Genomic DNA, 22,066 nt, shown 5'->3' on the forward strand with positions numbered 1-22,066 from the left:
AAGCTTAGAGTTGGTTCACCTCTTACTTGAAGAACAGAAAGCAGAAGGTAATTCTCCGCAATATTGAGAGTGGTAGTGATGTTCAGTCCCAATGTGGCACTGTTAAGTGGGGCATTCCCCAAGAGTTGGTGCTGGGGCCACTGCTGTTTCTTATTTATATAAATGATATGCCTTCTAGTATTACAGGTGATTCAAAAATATTTCTGGTTTGCTGATGACACCTGCTTGATAGTGAAGGATCTTGTGTGTAATATTGAAACAGTATCAAGTAATGTAGTTCAAGAAATAAGTTCGTGGCTTGTGGAAAATAACTTGATGCTATATCACAGTAAGACTCGGTTTTTACAGTTTCTAACTCACAATTAAACAACAACTGATATTTTGATCAGACAGAATGGGCATATTATAAGCGAGACGGAACAGTTCAAGTTAGGTGTGCGGATAGATAGTAAGCTGTTGTGGAAAGCCCATGTTCAGGATCTTGTTCAGAAACTAAATGCTGCTTTATTTACCATTAGAACAGTATCTGAAATAAGTGACAGTTCAACACGAAAAGTAGTGTACTCCGCATATCTTCATACGCTTGTGTTGTATAGTATTATCTTTTGGGGTAATTCTTCTGATTCTGTCGAGGAGCTCCTGGAAAAGCTAAAAAATTAAGCAAATTCCAGTGTTACATTGTTGATTTTCTTTGTTTAAACTTACAACTTGTCACCTGAATATGTTTCATATATTTTAATTTATCTGTTTCTACAATCGTGTTGTAATTTCATGTATTGACTCGTTCCATGACCATGGAGACTTCTCCTTAATTTGGTCCCATGGAGCAATAAATAAATAAATAAATAAATAAATAAAAACACTTCTTTGACCTTGCGGCAGTGTACGTCTTTACAGAGCTCACCACTGCACACTTCTTTGACCTGGTTGAAGATTTGGTAACAGATGATGCTCTGCAGGCAAGCAACACCCACCACAGCAGTTGCTGGTGACTCACAATTGCCGCCAGCTGTCACTGAGCAGGTATGTGCACTGCAGCCTACCCCCACCTCACCCTACACAGACAGCCAACCTGGACCAAGACCAACACAGCTGCACCATCCAGCCCCACCACAGTGGCCAGTGGACTATGTAACATGTGCCAGTCACATGTTTGAATCAAACACCCATGCTGCATCATAATGACGTCAAATTGCCCATAGCAGCCAGCGTGCACACCACCTGCCACCTGCCATTGAGGCCCTGTCTTCAAAGGGACACTTCACCAGCTAATAACAAATCTCCAGCCAAGCTCCAGATACTGCTACCTGTCTCACCAGCTGAGCACCTGTCACAGCCCTTGGAATCACTGTCATGTCACTGCACCTCCGCCAGGTCAGGCATTGAGACTAAATCGACTACCATGCCAGTTACCATGTCACATCCCCATTGAGGTCCAGACACTGCCTCCCATGCTGCAAGGTATGTTCCCCCAGAAGCCTTGTTCAAGTTCTAACAACACCATGTTCATGCAAGTTAAACATTCCATAGTCTCTGCTGCTGTGAGCGCCAGGACCTTATCGAGAGCCACGTCATGCACCGAGATTGTCAAACAAAAAAAAACTGTCTTTTATGAACTGTGCATCCCCTCAAACGTCCCCCCCCCCCCTCCCCCATCATCATCAATGAGATCTTGTTCTTTGCATATGAATTTAGTGTTACAAACAATGTGTCTTCACCAACACTTCATTTCTTATACTTCGTAGCAGTTATCTAAAGTTTGTTTGTGTATCAGTGTTCTCCGAGGTGACCTCTGCACACTAGATCTGCAGCCACACTATGCCATCATGTACGGCTGCCAATGTGCTCACGTTGTCACCACAAGTGCATGAAGCACAAATGTATGCTGGCCGCAGGTGGAACATTTTTGCCTCTTCTGCCTAGCGAGCTCTGCTCCACAAAGGAGGATGTGTGTGGCAGCCTCAGACAGCAGCCCAGCGGTTGCAGATGACAGTCAATGGGCCAACATTCATCCACATTATGTCCCCAGGCAAAAGTACCATTAGGGTAAAACATGCCAACAATGTGGCACAAATGGGCATACAGAACACAAAGAGAGCAGTGCGAGATAGCCACCATTACACAACAGACATCTGCATTATTATGCAATCTTGCCAGCTGTGGTCCACATAGGTCAAGCACAATGCACGCAAATTGGACAGCTGCAACTCGTTTGCTACGTTTCCTGTGCTCGTGAATTTAACAGCATCTGTAAGAGACAAAACATTTGCATGCTCACTCGGACACACGTACATTGCCTTCTGTGGCCACAAGCCTGTACTGTGCACTTGATTACTGAGGAGCATATACCCTGCATGATCAGTGGTTGAGCCGTTCACCGCAGTCACATGATTGCCCCCACTGTAATTATTGTAGTTTTTGGAGTATATTGCAGTGAATAAATGTATTGTGTGTAATCACAAGTATTTAATTGCCGATACCCATGCCAACACCTTGGACTTAGTTTGTGGACATGGCAGTAAGCAGTAAAACCGGTTCCACCTCACAGCAGTTCTCAAAGTTCTAATTCACTTCACTGTTCTGTACTTTGTGCTCAGGCATTAGGGGACTGCACGGGGTAGAGTGAGTGACACACGTCTGGTGCATACAAAAGTTTAAAGGCTGCATTCTGAGAAGATTATAACTGCATACTTCTCAGCAAAATGGCCAAAATTTTCATGTGTGATGCATTGCAGGGTGTTAGCTTGCGAGAGTGCCTCTTTCTCCTTAAAATATGAGGTCAAGTTGAAGATGTTTCCTTGGAAGTATTTCTGTGCTTCTGATATTACATTCACATTATAAAAAATGAAATGGTTGTATGGCATTATTGGCTGGAGGATCTCATCTATGATTGTTCTACAGTCTGGTACAAGTCTTTTTATTTGATGTCACTTTGGCAACTTGCGTAGCTCTGTGAGGAAGAAGAGATGAAATGCTTAGGACAACATGAACACTCAGTTGCTGAGTGAAAAAAAAAAGTTCAACCTAGGTGGGAATTTAACCCAGGACCCCACAAAAAGAGGCAGTGTCACTTTCCATTAGATAACAAACTGCACACTAGTGAAGAACAGTAACACCAATTGTTTCAATACTACAGAATATTTTTCCCTCAGATGGTTTTATATTTGGACTACTTTTATAGACTTTTCCTTTCAAACATCTCCGAAGATAAAATATACATGCAGACAAGTCCAGTAAGTGAGGCAACCAGAAACATTTGTTTTTTGTTAAGACTTAATGCATACGAGACAATAGTGGTGGAAAAAATAGTACTACCTTTCACTGGGAATAATGCGAAGATAAACTTCTCTATTGACAGTGGTTACAAAAGGCTTTGGACTGATAGCTTGATTACTGGAAAGTTAAAATCAAACTCCAGTTTCTAAGATAAAAAGGAATTTGATGTACTGTGCAATGGTTTCTTGTGTACAAGTAGCAATTAATCTGACTACTCACTTAGCCCAAAATGTGAAACCCAAGCTTCATCACTCATAAAATTTAATGGTGGGCCAAGTTCACAACGAGAAGGTGTACATTCGGCCTGTCTGTTGCAAAAGTCATCTGACAGGTTTGTTCAGGATAGCACTAATTTTCTGCAAAATGTCTGCAACCAATGTTAGAGTGAAATTTAAAGGCTTATCGTTATGATTAGATTTACAGACATCACCACTACACAGTCTTATGCTATCACCTTCTGCACACAATGTTTTGCAGGAATATTACAACTATTCATGATAAAATTTCATTGGTCTTCTTAAATGAAACAGTACCGATGAAACCTTCAGCTATACACACCCTTTCATTCACAGAAAATGGCATACTTTAACAGAATTGCTCAGAGAATCTCACAATGGAACAACCAAATTTGTGACAACTGATGATACCCATCATGTGATCAGAAAGATTGAGCGAGCAGAAAGTAAGAAAGTCATGACATGGTGTGGGGCTGCTTTTATCTTGGACATAATGGATTAGATACAAAATATGTTAAGATCTCTCACACTAGTTACTGACAACTAATTCAACAATTACTGATTGCCCAAATTATGGCAATAAAAAGAAAATAAATACAGAAAAACAGTTTACATACAGTTTTAATTTTAAGTTCAGTTTCTGTTGTTTTACTTCCTCTTTGCTTCTTCCTTTCCTATGTGAGCTAATAGTCTGTGATACCACCACTTTGTATCATCACCTTCTGCGTCTTCTTCTTCTTCTTCTTTTTCTTCTTCTTGATCACTGTCACTGTTACCCCCACTTTCATTTGTAATTCTACAATTATTTCTTTCTTCTTGATACTCAAACTGTATTATGTTATCAATATGGACATGGACTCTTGCCAATCATTTTAAAGTCTATTCATAAGAGCATACATCAGGGTGGCTACTCAAATTTGGAAAAAAAAATTCCTTAGAATTCCAGGTGTGAGGAGGAAAATTATCCAATAAATTAATGTTTAGTGGGGAGGAGGCAGCATAACACAATAATGACTTTTCTCTCCTCTCAGCTGTGCTGCATACCAGCCATAAGCAGTCATCTAACTGCAGTTCTGAAACACTGATAACTGATGTGGAATAATATTCATACTATCAAAACACTTTGAGATAGCACATCTTTTAAAATTTGTGATTTATAGAACCCAATAAATTCAGTTTCAATGCTCAATTAAAAATACAGAATTCCCTATGATTTTATGGAATTCCCTAAACTCCCTGAGACTTTCCTGCAAAATGTAATTCCCTGAGAATTCCAGGTTTTCCAGAGGAATCATCACCCAGGAAGGTATCCTCTAAAATATACCAATACCAACAATCCATCTGTAATGCAATCAGTCCTGTGTTTTTCTTGTAACAACCTACGATCAGTATAATAACAGGTCATTAGCCACCCATCAGATTTTCTTACATAAATACTGTGGCATTCAGGCAAGGAATTCCTAACCAACCAGAGTATCTAATATGACCATTACTGGAACATTTTCATGGCCCACATTCCTGATAGAGCACTTTAAATGCTCTCAATATGAGCCATAACAACTGATACCATAACAAAATAGACAGGGCATTCATAATCATCATGTTGCTTCCTAATGTGATTACACAAAGCATAATGCATTCATTTCCCATCAAACGTCACATGAAGCCACTCATAGAGTGTTGAACTTTGCTGTAAAATTCACTCCTGTGAAAGCAAATGTTCTTCCCGCCGAACAGTTGTATATATATATATATAAAATAGAAAGAAACTTCCACATGGGAAAAATATATTAAAAACAAAGATTCCAAGTCTTACCAAGCGGGAAAGCGCCAGCAGACAGGCACATGAACAAAACACACAAACACACACAAAGATTCCAAGACTTACCAAAGGGGGAAAGTGCCGGTAGACAGGCACAATAAATAAAACACACAAACACACACACAAAATTTCTAGCTTTCGCAGGCGACAGTTGCTTCTTCAGGAAAGAGGGAAGGAGGGGGAAAGACGAAAGGTAGAGGGAAACATTCCACGTCGGAAAAACATATCTAAAAACAAAGATGATGTGACTTACCAAACAAAAGCGCTAGCAGGTCAATAGACACACAAACAAACACAAAAAATGTTAATTTTGTGTGTATGTTTGTGTGTCTATCGACCTGCCAGCACTTTTGTTTGGTAAGGTGTATGTGTGTGGGGAGGGGGGGGGGGGGGGGGGGGGAGAAATCAGTAGATATGATGTACATGTACAGATAAACCAACAATAAAAATTTCAGAAAAATTGGGGGATTTATTCAAAAGAAAGAGCTTAACAAACTGAGCAAGCCAATAACATTTTGGTCCACCTTTGGTCCTTATGCAAGCAGTTACTTTGTTTGTCCATGATTGATAGAGGTGTTGTACACCCTTCTCAGGGATATTGGGCCACATTGTGTCCAACTGGCATGTTAGATCATCAAACTATAGAGATGGTTGGAGGGACTTGGCCATAATACTCCAGAAATTCTCACCAAGAAGAGATCTAGTGACCTTGCTGCCAAGGTGGGGTTCAGCAAGCATGAAGACAAACAGTAGAAACTCTCACTGTGTGCACTCAGGCATTACCTTTGTGAAAAGCTTATAATGCCTTGCCATGAAGGGCAACAAAATGGGGTGTAGAATATCATTGATGTACTGCCATGCTGTAGGTTTGGCACGGATGTCAGCCAAAGGGGTTCTGCTATGAAATGAAATGGCACCCCAGACCATCAATCCTGGTTGTCAGGATGTACAGGGGGGGGGGGGGGGGGGGGGCAACATATTGGTATCCCACAACTGTCCAAGTTGTTTCCAGATATGTCTTCACTGGTGATCGGGACTCAATTCGAAGTGGTCCGTTCTACTTAAGTCAATGAAATTCTAGGCCGACAATGTGTTGGGAGGTGCCCCGGACAGCAGTGGTATACCAACCAGACTGCAACTCACCATACGGTCTGACAAACAGGAGTGATGATCTGCAGTGACATTTCTTTCATAGTAGATTGTCTTTAGTTGTCATCTGTGGCACCTTTACAGCACCGTAGTACATCGGCGATATTCCACGCATTATTTTCTTACCCTTCATGACAAGCCATCCTGTTCTTACATTTCATCAAGATAATGGCTACCTGCACACAGTGAGTGTTTCTGCTGCTCATCTTTGTGCTTGCCAGACTCTGCCTTAGCCAGCAAGGTCACCAGATCACTCCACAATTGAGAATGTTTGGAGCATTATGGGCAGGGCTCTCCACCCAGCTAAGGATTTTGACAACCTAAGGCACCAACTGGACAGAATTTGGTGTCGTATTCCTTAGGATATGAGTCAATGCCAAGCCAAATAAATGCTTACATATGGGCCAGAGGTAGACCAACACATTATTGACTTATTCAATTTGTGAAGCTTTTTCTCTTGAATAATTCATCCAGTTTCTTTGAAATTGTAATCATTTGTTTGTCTGTACATATTTTTTTATTTATTACAGGTTTAAAAAATTAGTATATGTATTGCCAAACACCACTTGGTTATGAAGCAATTACACTCAATAACAATACTAACTTTCGCTGCCAGAATAAAGATGAACGCATGTTATTAATTTAGAAATTCTGTTTTATTGTTGGATAAATATGGTACACATGAATGCAAGTTTTCCGGAAATTATAAGGATACTATTTTCTTGGGAGGCCAGACGAATAACATCATTGTCTTTTTTGCAGTACTTTGACAGCTTTCTGTAATCTTCTTGCACAGTAATAAACTTACTGAAATGCACATCAAAACTACACTATTACTAATCTGATAAACTAAGAAAATATCATGAGCTTCCTGCTATTTATTATGTATCAACTTCCAAAGCTGAGGCAGTTTACAGGTTCCAGTATTTCCTCTATGCATTCTGATTTGTTTAAAACTATTGTATTATAGCATATCTTACACTTTCGTTTGTTTTCCATTTAGACTCAAATCGATTATACAAAATGTAAGTACTTCATATACTCAACATTCTATGACCATCTTTTCCACATGGGCTAAAGAAAAACATCATGAAAAAGCTATTCCAAAATTTCAAAAGGAAAAAAGTGTGCAAAAAGCTATTTTTTTTTTATTTATTTATTTATTTTTTTTTTGACAATTTTGATCATGCCTATTATCAATTATTGTGTGGCAAAAGGCAGTTTCCCATATTACTCACATCAATGAAAAACAAGGTAAATGGTTTATCAGAAGAAAGATACAAATCTAAATTTGCCTATCTCTGTTTAATGATGGAATGTATTTCATTACAAGCAAACTTATTTATACAATGATAAAACATACCTTGCTTCTGGAGGAGATAAGCTACGATGATCACCAATTCGACGTGGGCTCTTGGACCTGCTACGAGAGTGCAAACTTGGTGAATCCGTCGGTGCAGCGGAATGCGATCGTTGACTCATCATTGGCTGACCCCCATTCTTCAAAATCAGGAGTACATAGAAAATAGTTGTCAGAAGCATATATGTCTCTTAAGGAATTAATAAATCCACACATAAATGTAAGAAACATTGATTGTTGCTATTACTAATGTGTTTAGTGAAAAAAGGTGAAATACTTCCTGTTAAGTGATAATCCCCCCCATGAACCATGGACCTTGCCATTGGTGGGGAGGCTTGCGTGCCTCAGTGATACAGATAGCCGTACCGTAGGTCCAACCACAACGGAGAGGTATCTGATGAGAAGCCAGACAGACACATGGTTCCTGAAGAGGAGCAGCAGCCTTTTCAGTAGTTGCAGGGGCAACACTCTGGAAGATTGACTGATCTGGCCTTGTAACACTAACCAAAACAGCCATGCTGTGCTGGTACTGCGAACGGTTGAAAGCAAGGGGAAAGTACAGCCGTAATTTTTCCCGTGGGCATGCAGCTTTACTGTATGGTTAATGATGATGGTGTCCTCTTGGGTAAAATATTTCGGAGGTAAAATAGTCCCCCATTCGGATCTCCGGGCAGGGACTACTCAAGAGGACGTCGTTATCAGGAGAAAGAAAACTGGCGTTCTACGGATCGGAGCGTGGAATGTCAGATCCCTTAATCGGGCAGGTAGGTTAGAAAATTTAAAAAGGGAAATGGATAGGTTAAAGTTAGATATAGTGGGAATTAGTGAAGTTTGATGGCAGGAGGAACAAGACTTTTGGTCAGGCGAATACAGACTTATAAATACAAAGTCAAATAGGGGTAATGCAGGAGTAGGTTTAATAATGAATAAAATAATAGGAATGCGAGTAAGCTACTACAGACAGCATAGTGAACGCATTATTGTGGCCAAGATAGACACGAAGCCCACACCAACTACAGTAGTACAAGCTTATATGCCAACTAGCTTTGCAGATGATGAAGAAATTGAAGAAATGTATGATGAAATAAAAGAAATTATTCATATAGTGAAGGGAGATGTAAATTTAATAATCATGGGTGACTGGAATTTGGTAGTAGGAAAAGGGAGAGAAGGAAACGTAGTAGGTGAATATGGATTGGGGCTAAGAAATGAAAGAGGAAGCCGCCTGGTAGAACTTTGCACAGAGCACAACTTGATCATTGCTAACACTTGGTTCAAGAATGATAAAAGAAGGTTGTATACATGGAAGGAGCCTGGAGATACTGGCAGATTTCAGATAGATTATATAATGGTAAGACAGAGATTTAGGAACCAGGTTTTAAATTGTAAGACATTTCCAGGTGCAGATGTGGACTCTGACAACAATCTATTGGTTATGAACTGTAGATTGAAACTGAAGAAACTGCAAAAAGGTGGGAATTTAAGGAGATGGGACCTGGATTAACTGACTAAACCAGAGGTTGTACAGAGTTTCAGGGAGAGTGTAAGGGAACAAATGGCAGGAATGGGGGAAAGAAATACAGTAGAAGAAGAAGAATGGGTAGCTTTGAGGGATGAAGTAGTGGAGGCAGCCGAGGATTAAGTAGGTAAATAGACAAGGGCTAGTAGAAATCCTTAGGTAACAGAAGAAATACTGAATTTAATTGATGAAAGGAGAAAATATAAAAATGCAGTAAATGAAGCAGGCAAAAAGGAACACAAACGTCTCAAAAATGAGATCGACAGGAAGTGCAAAATGGCTAAGCAGGCATGGCTAGAGGACAAATGTAAGGATGTAGAGGCTTATCTCACTAGGTGTAAGATAGTTACTGCCTACAGAAAAATTAAAGAGACCTTTGGAGAAAAGAGAACAACTTGTATGAATACCAAGAGCTCAGATGGAAACAAAGACGGGAAAGCACAAAGGTGGAAGGAGTACACAGAGGGTCTTTACAAGGGCGATGTACTTGAGGACAATATTATGGAAATTGAAGAAGATGTAGATGAAGATGAAATGGGAGATATGATACTGTGTGAAGAGTTTGACAGAGCACTGAAAGACCCAAGTCCAAATAAGGCTCCGGGAGTGGACAACATTCCAATAGAACTACTAACGGCCTTGGGAGAGCCAGTCCTGACAAAACTCTACCATCTGGTGAGCAAGATGTATGAGACAGACAAAATACCCTCAGGCTTCAAGAAGAATATAATAATTCCAATTCCAAAGAATGTGGGTATTGACAGATGTGAAAATTACCGAACTATTAGTTTAATAAGTCACAGCTGCAAAATACTAACATGAATTCTTTACAGACGAATGGAAAAACTAGTGGAAGCCAACCTTGGGAAAGATCAGTTTGGATTCCGTAGAAATATTGGAACACATGAGGCAATACTGACCCTATGGCTTATCTTAGAAGCTAGATTAAGGAAAGGCAAACCTACATTTCTAGCATTTGTAGACTTAGAGAAAGCTTTTGACAATGTTGACTGGAATACTCTCTTTCAAATTCTGAAGGAGGCAGGGGTAAAATATAGGGAGCAAAATGCTATTTACAATTTGTATAGAAACCAAATGGCAGTCATAAGAGTTGAGGGGCATGAAAGGGAAGCAGAGATTGGGAAGGGAGTGAGACAGGGTTGTAGCCTCTCACGATGTTATTCAATCTGTATATTGAGCAAGCAGTGAACGAAACAAAAGAAAAATTCGGAGTAGGTATTAAAATCCATGGAGAAGAAATAAAAACTTTGAGGTTCGCCGATGACATTGTAATTCTGTCAGAGACAGCAAAGGACTTGGAAGAGCAGTTGCACGGAATGGACAATGTCTTGAAAGGAGGGTGTAAGATGAACATCAACAAAAGCAAAACGAGGATAATGGAATGTAGTCGAATTAAGTCAGGTGATGCTGAGGAAATTAGATTAGGAAATGAGACACTTAAAGTAGTGAAGGAGTTTTGCTATTTTGGGAGCAAATTACTGATGATGGTCGAAGTAGAGTGGATGTAAAATGTAGACTGGCAATGGCAAGGAAAGCATTTCTGAAGAAGATAAATTTGTTAACATCAAGTATAGATTTAAGTGACAGAAAGTCGTTTCTGAAAGTATTTGTATGGAGTGTAGCCATGTATGGAAGTTAAACATGGACGATAAATAGTTTAAACAAAAAGAGAATAGCATCTTTCAAAATGTGGTGCTACAGAATAATGCTGAAGATTAGATGGGTAGATCATATAACTAATGAGGAGGTATTGAATAGAATTGGGGAGAAGAGAAGCTTGTGGCACAACTTGACTAGAAGAAGGGATCGGTCGGTAAGACATGTTCTGAGGCATCAAGGGATCACCAATTTGGTATTTGAGGGCAGTGTGGAGGGGTAAAATCGTAGAGGGAGACCAAGAGATGAATACACCAAGCAGATTCATAAGGATGTAGGCTGCATTAGTTACTAGGAGATGAAGAAGCTTGCACAGGATAGAGTAGCATGGAGAGCTGCATCAAACCAGTCTGAGGACTGAAGACCACAACAACAACAACATATGATAAATAAATTTAATGGCTCTAAAGCAAACCTGTCCTCAATGTGAAGGTCTGTTTGGACACAACAGTGCTTAATTACAGATTGTTCTGTGGATGGTGAAGTGCCCCTGCCTTCCATTATGGCTGGGGACTGAATGGAGAGCCTTTAGAACTGTACTCTGAGACTTAGCTATTGTAAGATATCATTTTGTAAGGCTGATCTCGGTGGGTGTTATTGGTACACTTCCACCCATCAGAATGTTGAACTGCTAAACAAATTTTTTTGAGCAATTAAGAAAAGGATGAATTTATATTTTATAATTTATGTTAACTGTAATTGTAATTAGTATGTTACACATACTGTATGATGCCTGAAAGAGATGTGGTGGTAGTAGAGCCACCTACCAGAGAGAACATGGACCACAGTAGTTACTGGGCATCACATAAATCTGTTCCAGCTGAAAGCAGTGAACTAAAACTGCTCCTGTGTACTTAGTCAAGTAGTCTAAGTAAGTTATACTGAGTGTATGACGTCTGAGCCAGACTTGGAAATATGATGATAGATATGTTAATATGCAGGAAGGAGCGTATCTTAATCCTCAGCTTAATCATGGTATTTAAGTACGGCTGACTGAATAATTTATAACATTGTGCTGGGATGTGTTTGATAATAGGTGCAATGCAAGAAGAGAAAAAGTTTATTTCTATAGCAGGGTGAAAGGTGGTGGTGTCAAGTAGGAACAGATATAATTTTTATTGTAATTAATTTAACCCTTCACTGTGTTGCTTTGCAGATGTGCAAAGCAAAGTTTCAACTCTCTTTTTGCCATTGTTCTTAAAGTTTAACGCTTGAAACTGCTTTGCTGATGTGCTATGTTGTATTATGACAGTAACTGATAAGATTCTGCCACTAGAATACGCTACTGAGTGTATGATGTGACAATGTGTGTTGCTGTGAGTAGCATTGTAAATCAGGTTGACATTGCTCTCTTTCGGCAGTGATTGTTAGTACATGAATGGAAGAACACAAGAATGCAAAAATTTGTAGTGCTTCTACAACCTTTCGAGAGTATTCTGCTCCGTTCATCTTGTATTTCTGCTAATAAATAAGTGAGTAGTATACAAATCAATTTCGTTTGCATAAGTGCAGTAGTACGTAATAATACTTCTACCCACAATCTAAGGATGAGAATGTAGTGTCTCCTTCTTTCTGCTTTCTTCTAGTTTATTGTGATAGTTCGAGTGCTGTAATGGAGTCATTCTCATATTTCGACAATGGACGACATATGAAGAATTCATGGCCCTAGAATGCCCTTCTGGCAGTGAAGATGAGTTAGATTTTGACGATTCAGATGAAGACCCGACAATAAACATAAATGATCTGGAATCTGCAAATAGTGATATCGAGCCTGAGGCTACTGTAGTTAACACATATAATTCACATAATTATTGTTTGAAGGATGATGAGAATGAAGCTGTTGCTGATGCACAGGTACCACAAGCTTCTGAAAAACACCGAAAGGTTCAGAAAAATCGAATCACCTGGAAAAAACAAAGTGATTCATTTGGAAATGATAAATTTATATTCAAAGGAAAGTCCTCACTGCCACAGTCAGTGCTAGAGTTGTCCACACCATATCAGTTTTTAAATATATTTTTTTTAATGATGAATTAATGGCAAAAATTGTTGATGAAACTGATCTTTACAGCACACAAAAAAATCAAAACAAACCAATTTATTGCAATGTTCATAACATTCATAAACTTATAGGCGTATGTATTATTAGTTCTTTGGCTCCACCTAGTGCTGTTCGCGATCTCTGGAATGATGTTATTGGTGTTGAGGTAGTAAAACAGACATGGTCTCAGAGGTACTTTGAGAGTCTGGTGGCCATTTTGCATTTCAATGACAATACAAAGCGGCTAGATCCTGAGAGTCAAGATCATGACAAATTGTACAAAATCAACCCTATAATTCATCATGTGAATAAAAAATGTCTTTTGATTCCAATGAGTGAGCATTTGTCAGTTGATGAACAAATCTGCGCAACCAAAGCAAGGCACCACATGAAAGTTTATATGAAAGACAAACCACATAAATGGGGGTATAAACTATCTGTTTTGTGTGGGGATAAGGGGTTTGCACACAAAATTGAAATCTACAGTGGGCAAGAAAATAATCCAAAATTCAGGATAGATAATGAACCAGATATTGGAGCATCTGGAAACGTGATTTGCCTCATAAGGGAAGTTCCAAGGTATCAGAATTACAAAATCTACTTTGACAGATATTATACCTCCATGAATCTAGTTTTATACCAGAGTGTAGGAACAATACAAAGGAATAGGATACCAAATTTCAAAGTGAAATGGAACTGAAGAAAGAAGTATGTGGCTATTCTGAGGAATACATCACTACTGTTGACAATGTGGACATTTCCTCTGTTTTGTATAAAGATAATAATATTGTCTGTTTCCTGTCTACATTTGTTGGTGAGCTGCCAAAATCTGAAGTGACAAGATTTGGCAGAAAGAAGAGAGAGCACAGAATGTTGCAGTGTCCAGCTGTTGTTTCTGTTTACAACTCACATATGGGAAACGTAGATTTGTTGGATAGCAACACTGGAATTTGTCATATAAAGATTAGATCCAAACATTGCTATTTACGTTTGTTTTTCCATCTGATTGATATAATTGTAATAAATTCGTGGATTCTGTACAAAAAGGTACTAATGGAAAAAACAGCAGCAAACATGAAAATGAATCAGAAGAAATATAGAACTGAGTTGGCTCAAACTCTTTGCAGATTGGTCCTGGAGCAAAAAAACAAGGTAGATCAGCTAGCACAGATCCAATAGAGATAAACAGCATAAGATATAAGGGATCATCATTATCTCAAAAGGAAGTAAGATTAGATCCTTATGATCACTGGCCAGTGTGGAATAAGAATAGAACAACATGCAAACGCCCTAACTGCAAGTCCATGCTGTTGAGATAATGCTGTGACTCGGGTGGCGCAATGGTCATTGCATCTGCCTAGTAAGCGTAAGATCCCAGGTTCAAATCCCTGTCCAGTACAGATTTTCCACATCGCCTCTGATTCTGCTTAATGTCCCACTGCACCTTTATCATGTGTGAAAAGTGCAGAGTGAATTTATGTTTAAATAAAGACAAAAACTGCTTTCTTGGATTCCATAGTGTTTAAGACATGTGTCTTTCATTAATTTTCGAATATGTCATTAATTCTTTCATATATGTTGTTAATTTGACATGAAAAAAAATATTTTTTACCGTTAATAACCTTTTGGTGTGAAAACTTTACACGGTTTTGCAAATGTGCAAAATCTCACTTATGAGTGTATATGATAAGTTTTCCACAGTTTTGCATAAATGCAAACTGAATAAATATAATGTTCTGAATTAAAAACACCTTTTTTTTTCAACATTTTTCCTGACATCCTTGAAATTTTTATTTTTTTATTTTATTTTATTTTTTTTTTTTTTTTTTTTTTTTGGGGGGGGGGGGGGGGGGGGCGGGACTGATCCTTTTTCATTCTCTTAAAACGGTTAACATAGATGACATGTATTTTCTGCAGAAATCTGTACTGTTCAGTTATAGCTAATAATGACACCCTTATGAAGGTGAAATATGTTACAATAAATATCATGGAATATACCAGGTCTTAATGGAGATTTATTAAACAATGTGTTAGGCACAACAATTGTCTAATGTGAGAACAAATATATACATCTATACATATGTAAATTTAAAGGGCATTACTGTTATTAGCTGCACTGGAACACTAAGAGTAATCAGTGGCGACGAGCGAAAATGTGTATTGGACTGGGACTCAAACCCAGGATCTCCTATTTACTAGGCAGGTGCAGTAACCAGTTCGCCATCCGAGAAGCCGTATTATTGTAACTGCATGGACTATCTCACTATGCCTCAAGCCCTATCCACATTCCCATCGAACGCCACCTATCCACAGTCTCTGTCCATTATACTCTTGTTCACTACTTAGAGATTCCCAAAGGAGGACGGACATATTTGTGCATTCACACTGAAGAAAGTGGATCCATTACCCTGCCAGGATTATCAATTATTTGAAAGCATGCTGTTTGTCCCTTTGAAATAACAGGCTTATCAATTACTTGAAAGCATGGTGTCTGTTCTTTTGAAAGAACAGACGCCATACAAATCCCGCAGTTGTGAAATTCTAAATTGAAGGGGGGGGGGGGGGGGGGGGCACTGCTACTAGCTGCAGTGGGACATTAAGCAGAATCAGAGGTGGTGTGGAAAATCTGTACTGGACAGGGATTTGAACCTAGGATCTTATGCTTACTAGGCAGATGCAATAACCATTGCGCCATCCGGGTCACAGCATTATCTCAACAGCATGTATTTTCTTGTTACACCTCACAGCTGATTCACACTTCCACCAAGTGTCCCGTATCCACACTCCTTCAATTTACCTGTAATTTTTCACAGTTGCAGGATCTGCATGGTGTCTGCTCTTTAGAAGGAAGAGACATCATACATTAAAATAATTGATAAACCTGGCGGGGCACGGGTCCACTTTCTTCACTGTGAATGCACAGACACATCTGACCACCTGTGGGAATCTCTAATTAGTGTAATTAGTGAACAGCAGTACAATGGATAGGGACTGTGTATAGGTGTCACTCGGTGGTAGTGTGGATCAGCCATGAGGTGTACTGAGATAGTTTGTGCAGTTGCAGACGGCACAGTGATTACTGCACCGACTTCGTAAGCAGGAGATCCTGAGTTCGAATTCCGGTTCGGTACATATATTCACTCATCGCCACTGATTCCGCTTAATGTCCTGCTGCAGCTGCTAACAGTGATCCCCTTCAATTTACATATAATGTTTCACAGTTGTGGTATCTGTGTGGTGTCTGTTCTTTCAAAGGAACAAACACCATGCATTCAAATAACCTACACATATAATGAGCAATCTGCTGCACAGTGCACGCTGAAGAGTATTTCATACCCATTGTAGTGTCTTCCTGTACTGTCTGTTGGGCATGGAATGGGAGAAGGCAACAATACTGAATCTCAGCCCTCAAATGAAGCCATGTGTTGAACTGAGCAAAATGCTTTTTTCTTTTTATTATTTTTATTCCTGTATTGTTAGAGATGAGTTCTTTTTGTAGTTATGTAAAAGCTCAGTTTTCATCTCTCACTGAAATGGTTAGTTCATAATATGACAGGCATCTATATTTCTCAAACCAGTTTCATTACATGTAGGTTTTGCAGCAGCGGCAGTTCTGTTCATCTGTAGACCACTTTTACTACAAAACTGGACATGTCATGGTCTTATAATTTAAGAAAAACAAAAATAACATAATTCAAATGTACAGGCATGTACATACTTACAGGTCTAGTTTGACAGCTATGGGACTGGCAGACCACCTTGGCCTTATAGTATGAACTATTCCACCATTCACCTGAAGTAATCTGGGAAACTGAGAAAAACCTAGATCAGGTTGGACTGGTTTTGAAGACAAATGTCTCAACTGTAGCATGTGTTGCAGTTGTCACATTTAATTTATCAGGTGAGATATTTCCCAAAATAGAAATGCAGAGCAATCAATGTCCTTGAAAGTTGTTTCAGTTGGTGCAGACCTATTTCAGAAACATATTATACATTGTGGAATAGTGTGTCTCTCATAAACATGCCCCAGAGAGGACAGTGCACTTGGACATACTGAACTATCTTTGACATATTCAGGCCAATAGTCTGACTGTGGACCAATTATTCACATTCCAGTTTGACAATGTCTTTTGCAGATGACTACAAGGCCAAGGTGTTAATTTGCCAACACTACTGAACTTGTCAATGGCAGTGTTGTGGATATGTATGCAAGTATATATCACAATACATGAAGTAACTGATCTTGAATTTTACAGTGTCAAAGTAGAAAAATTAAGATCTCCATTACTATCTTCTTAATGATATCTGAGAGAACTTTTAGCAATTATTTAAGCTCTGCATTGGCATCCATCAGTATACTGAAAAAGAGCATCCTAATTTATTACTATTGTTACTACTACAAATTGATCACGAACCATACAAATTGTAATGTTTAAACACACACACACACACACACACACACACACACACACATATATATATATATATATATATATATATATATATATATATATATATATATATATATATATATATATATATACCGAGTTTTAAATGGATTCTAAAAATTTGTGTTTTAAATAAATTGTACTACTGTGGTGATGAAAATTATTCCTACATTGTATAACAGCTAGTGAAGCCAGCAGCTTCTATAGTTGTGATGTGTTCCATCAGAATCCTTCAGTCAGTAAAATAATCAATGTTTGTATAAGTTGTATAATATTAACTGGTGTCTATGTACAAAAATGATGAAGTGGATCAATAAAACAATACCACACAACCAGAGGAAAACTGAAGTTAGATGTAAGATTGTCTGAAGGTCCTGATCTTTCCAGGTGAAATAAACACATAAATAAATAAATAAAAATATATTTTGAAGATATTGCCTTTCAAAGGCTCTGACACTGAATTACAGAAAAGTATCTGTGAAAAACTAAGTGTCTGGAGTGATCCTGATTGAAATTCAGAGGAAACTCAGCAGTACAGAGATAAATATGTGGATAATAGTACTCTCAGACTAATTACAAACTTTACAGATTTGTCAAAATAAAAATAAAGCGAGTGTTGGTTGATTCAGTAGACTGCAGGTTTTTTAAACTGAACCCCACTTCTAAAAAATGAAAATTTAAGAAATAAATTTGAACAATGAGAGAGAATGTAGAACTAAGAAACATTTGAACACTTCCATGAAAATTGAAAATTTAAGACAAAACTGAACTACTACAAAAAATTTGAAGAATTAAAAAGCTCGGCAGGTGCAAGAAGGAATTGCTCACTAAAGATTCTGGACAAACTTAATTTTCTGTATAGAAAGTTCATCCATTCCAGGTTTTTTAAACTGAACCCCACTTCTAAAAAAATGAAAATTTAAGAAATAAATTTGAACAATGAGAGAGAATGTAGAACTAAGAAACATTTGAACACTTCCATGAAAATTGAAAATTTAAGACAAAACTGAACTACTACAAAAAATTTGAAGAATTAAAAAAGCTCGGCAGGTGCAAGAAGGAATTGCTCACTAAAGATTCTGGACAAACTTAATTTTCTGTATAGAAAGTTCATCCATTCCAGGAATTGAGGAGCTCATTGATTTTTGCCTGTTATTGACATTGATAAGGACCAGGGGATTCCAAGACTTTCAAGAATGTTTTAATTTCAAGTTTGAGGTCAGATAATAAAACACAAAAGAATTTTTTTATTGTTATGTTTTTCTTTGTTTGTGCTGTGAAACCTTGCTTCTTGCCTAATTTCATGATTCTAGGTCAAGGGAATTTGACGTGTGAAGTTGCAAACATCAAAATATATTACATAAATTACTGTATCTTTTGACTGCATTGACTTAGAAGGTAAGGTTTATTATCACCAAGGGACCATACATGTTAGTATGTGACACAAATTTTAGCTTGATATAGCTACCCATTCCTGAGAAAAAGGGGTCTTAATAGACAGATACACTGTCAGACAGATAGTCTGATAACAAACGACCCCCCATTTCCCCCCCTTCCATGCGATATAATTACAAATTCCTTTGGTTGCAATGTGAAACCATGCTTCATGGAAAATTTAAATGATCCTAAGTCAATATGAAGTACCCTGTAAGTTCTGACGAATGAGTTTGTGAGTATCAAAATAAGTGACATAAATGTCTGTACCTTTCAACTGCACTGACATAGGTGCTTCACTTTTTTACATCATCAAGGGACTGTAGACCTTAATATGTGGCATAAATTTAAACTTGATCCGTCTACCTGTTCTTGAGAAAAAGGGTTTTGAACAGACAGACAGACAGAACAACAATAAAGTGGTCCTCTAGGAGTTCTGTTTTTATCATCTGAGGTGAGAAATTCATAAAATTCGTGTCAAAGTAAATGCCCCTGTTTATTGTTTCTTCTACAAAAAGGAAAAGACCAATTACATGATTTTCCATCAAACTGCACCAGACATTAACTTTGTGAGAGTCATGTTGATGCTGAATAACTTTAAGCGGATGCTCTGTCCCACAAATTCTGTAGTTATGATGATTAACTGTTACACTGACATGAAATGAAGCCTCATCATAAAATATAATCTTTTTAAAAAAAATTGACATCATTATCAAATCTGTGTAGAAAGTCAGCAGCAAACTCATACCTTTTGATTTTATCAGAAGGTTTCATTTCATGTAACAGTTGCAATTTGCAGGTGCGCATCTTGTCTTTTATGCTCAACATCATACACAGTACTTTTAGGCACTCCGAATCATAGTCTACGTTAAAGCAATGACTTCTTCGGGCTATGAACACACGAAACATGGGTCTATTCACAAAACATTTTCAGAAGTTCGTGGTCTACCTGGTGGTTTTGCTTTTAAAACAGTACTGGTTTCCTTGAAAGACTGTAGCCAATGACAGATAGTTTTTGCTGTAGGTGGTTCACCACAATACTGACGTCTAAAATTGCACTGTTATAAATGACTCAGTTTTCACAAGCCAAATAACACAGTGAGCTTTCTGTTGTGGAGTACACATTGTTGCTGAGTTGCTCTGCATTGCATTGCACACATACCTGCACTGAACCGAGGGGACAGAGGTAAAAATTGCATTCGTGCCAGCTCAAAGTCAAGCACACTTGCCAACTGCAGGGGAGCAAAACTTCGAGAGTTGATGGATCAAACACCACGAACTAGAATACTGAATGTCACTTTTAACAGATTCTAGGACATGTTAAAACTAGGCAGTTCTTTTTCAAACGCACTGTATATTAAGCCACAGCAGAGACTTACACATAGTTGTTATTTTGCATAGCACATTCTGATTGGACAGTTGTTCCCCGTTTACCGAGTGCATTTGCCCTTGACCATGTTCTGAGCTGTATTTGCTGTTGTGTGGTATTGATGTCAAGTGGATGCACTTGTTATTTAATAAAAACTTTAAAAAAGTTCTAAGCACATGCGTTGTGTATTGTAGCCAATAAATTATCATGCTAAGTGGAGTTTAGCTGATAAGTTCTTAATGGTTTAAATGTTAATATATACAAGAGATATCAGAATTTATACTACCACTGTATGGTATTCATACTAGTTAATTTTCATTAACACTCTATGAGAAAATTCCTACTAGTACATTTTCAGATCACCATCTAAATGTTTACCAGCTTTGCCTTGTTTAGAAATGGGTTACTTGTCGAATTTGCATGAGGAAACTGAATGCTGTTGATGGTTTGATCAACATCTTTGGTAGTACACTGTATATAAAAGTGGTAAGAATTTGTTAGTATTTATTTTATATGGAAGTCACAGTGTAGATATCAAGAGCATGCCTGGCATTTTCGAAATTATTTGTTGTCTTACAAGAAATGGAGCTTTCAAACCTTTTAATAACTGTATTTAACTAGATATTTTACAAAACTGTTGATTATTGCACTAAATGCCCAAACTATCACATTTCAACTAACATAATATTTAAATGAGCTTGTATTTTGATAACTGTTTCTTGACTGGCAGTTGACTTTAATTATCCACACATTACATGTTCTGGGTGTTGTTAATCTGTGAAATGGTTGCTTTATAATGTTAATACAGCAAAAATTGATTATCAAGATTTTCCTAAGATTAATGCCACTTTTGTACCTGAAAAAAAAAAATCTGTTGAAAAGTGCAATCTTTATGTTTAATAGATCACCACACCACACCATTTTCCCTAGTAAGTTTTTGATGTCTTTTGGTTGGAGAGGATAGGTGATACTCTGGGTTTGACAATGGACATCTGTATTCAGGTATGATTATCTTCAACAAATTTCCAGCTTCACACGTACATACACATCAAACCCACCAACAAGCAACAGTACCTCTATTATGACAGCTGCCACCCATTCCACATCAAATGGTCCCTTCCCTACAGCCTAGGTCTTCATGCAAACGAATCTGCTCCAGTCCGGAATCCTTGAGCCATTACGCCAACAACCTGAAAACAGCTTTCGCATCCCGCAACTACCCTCCCAACCTGGTACTGAAGCAAATAACCAGAGCCACTTCCTCATGAATGGACACAGGCAGACAGTACCCTAAGGTAAGTCTTTCCACTCCCGGGATTGGAATGTCTCCTTACCCTCTCCCTTAAAACCCATATCCTTTCATCTTTCCTTCTCCTTCCCTCTTTCCTGACAAAGCAACCAAAGGTTGCGAAAGCTCGAAATTTTGGAATGTTTCTTTCTTATATATATATATATATATATGATGATGTAAATAAACAGAAAGAAACTTCCACATGGGAAAAATATATTAAAAACAAAGATTCCAAGACTTACAAAGCGGGAAAGCGCCGGCAGACAGGCACATGAACAAAACACACTAACACACACACAGAATTACGAGCTTTCGCAACTGGCAGTTGCTTCGTCAGGAAGGAAGGAAGGAGAGGGAAAAATGAAAGGATGTGGGTTTTAAGGGAGAGGGTAAGGAGTCATTCCAATCCCGGGAGCGGAAAGACTTCCCTTAGGGGAAAAAAAG

General features: G+C 38.2%; 1 protein-coding gene across 6 annotated transcripts in view; it reads right to left on the bottom strand.

The window, feature by feature from the left end:
• Nucleotides 1-22,066, bottom strand: part of LOC126337046 (regulating synaptic membrane exocytosis protein 2) — a 1,181,006-nt gene that overhangs the window by 582,209 nt on the left and 576,731 nt on the right. For all 6 annotated transcript variants that reach the window (XR_007565038.1, XR_007565036.1, XR_007565035.1 and 3 more), the window contains one exon: nt 7,847-7,983. Coding sequence is in view for 2 of the 6 variants with exons in the window: in XM_050001371.1 (XP_049857328.1) it covers nt 7,847-7,983 (137 nt within the window). In the remaining 4 variants the exon portion in view is untranslated. The remainder of the gene's footprint in view (nt 1-7,846; nt 7,984-22,066) is intronic.

This window comes from Schistocerca gregaria, chromosome 2 (assembly GCF_023897955.1).
Source record: "Schistocerca gregaria isolate iqSchGreg1 chromosome 2, iqSchGreg1.2, whole genome shotgun sequence".
NCBI lineage: Eukaryota > Metazoa > Arthropoda > Insecta > Orthoptera > Acrididae > Schistocerca > Schistocerca gregaria.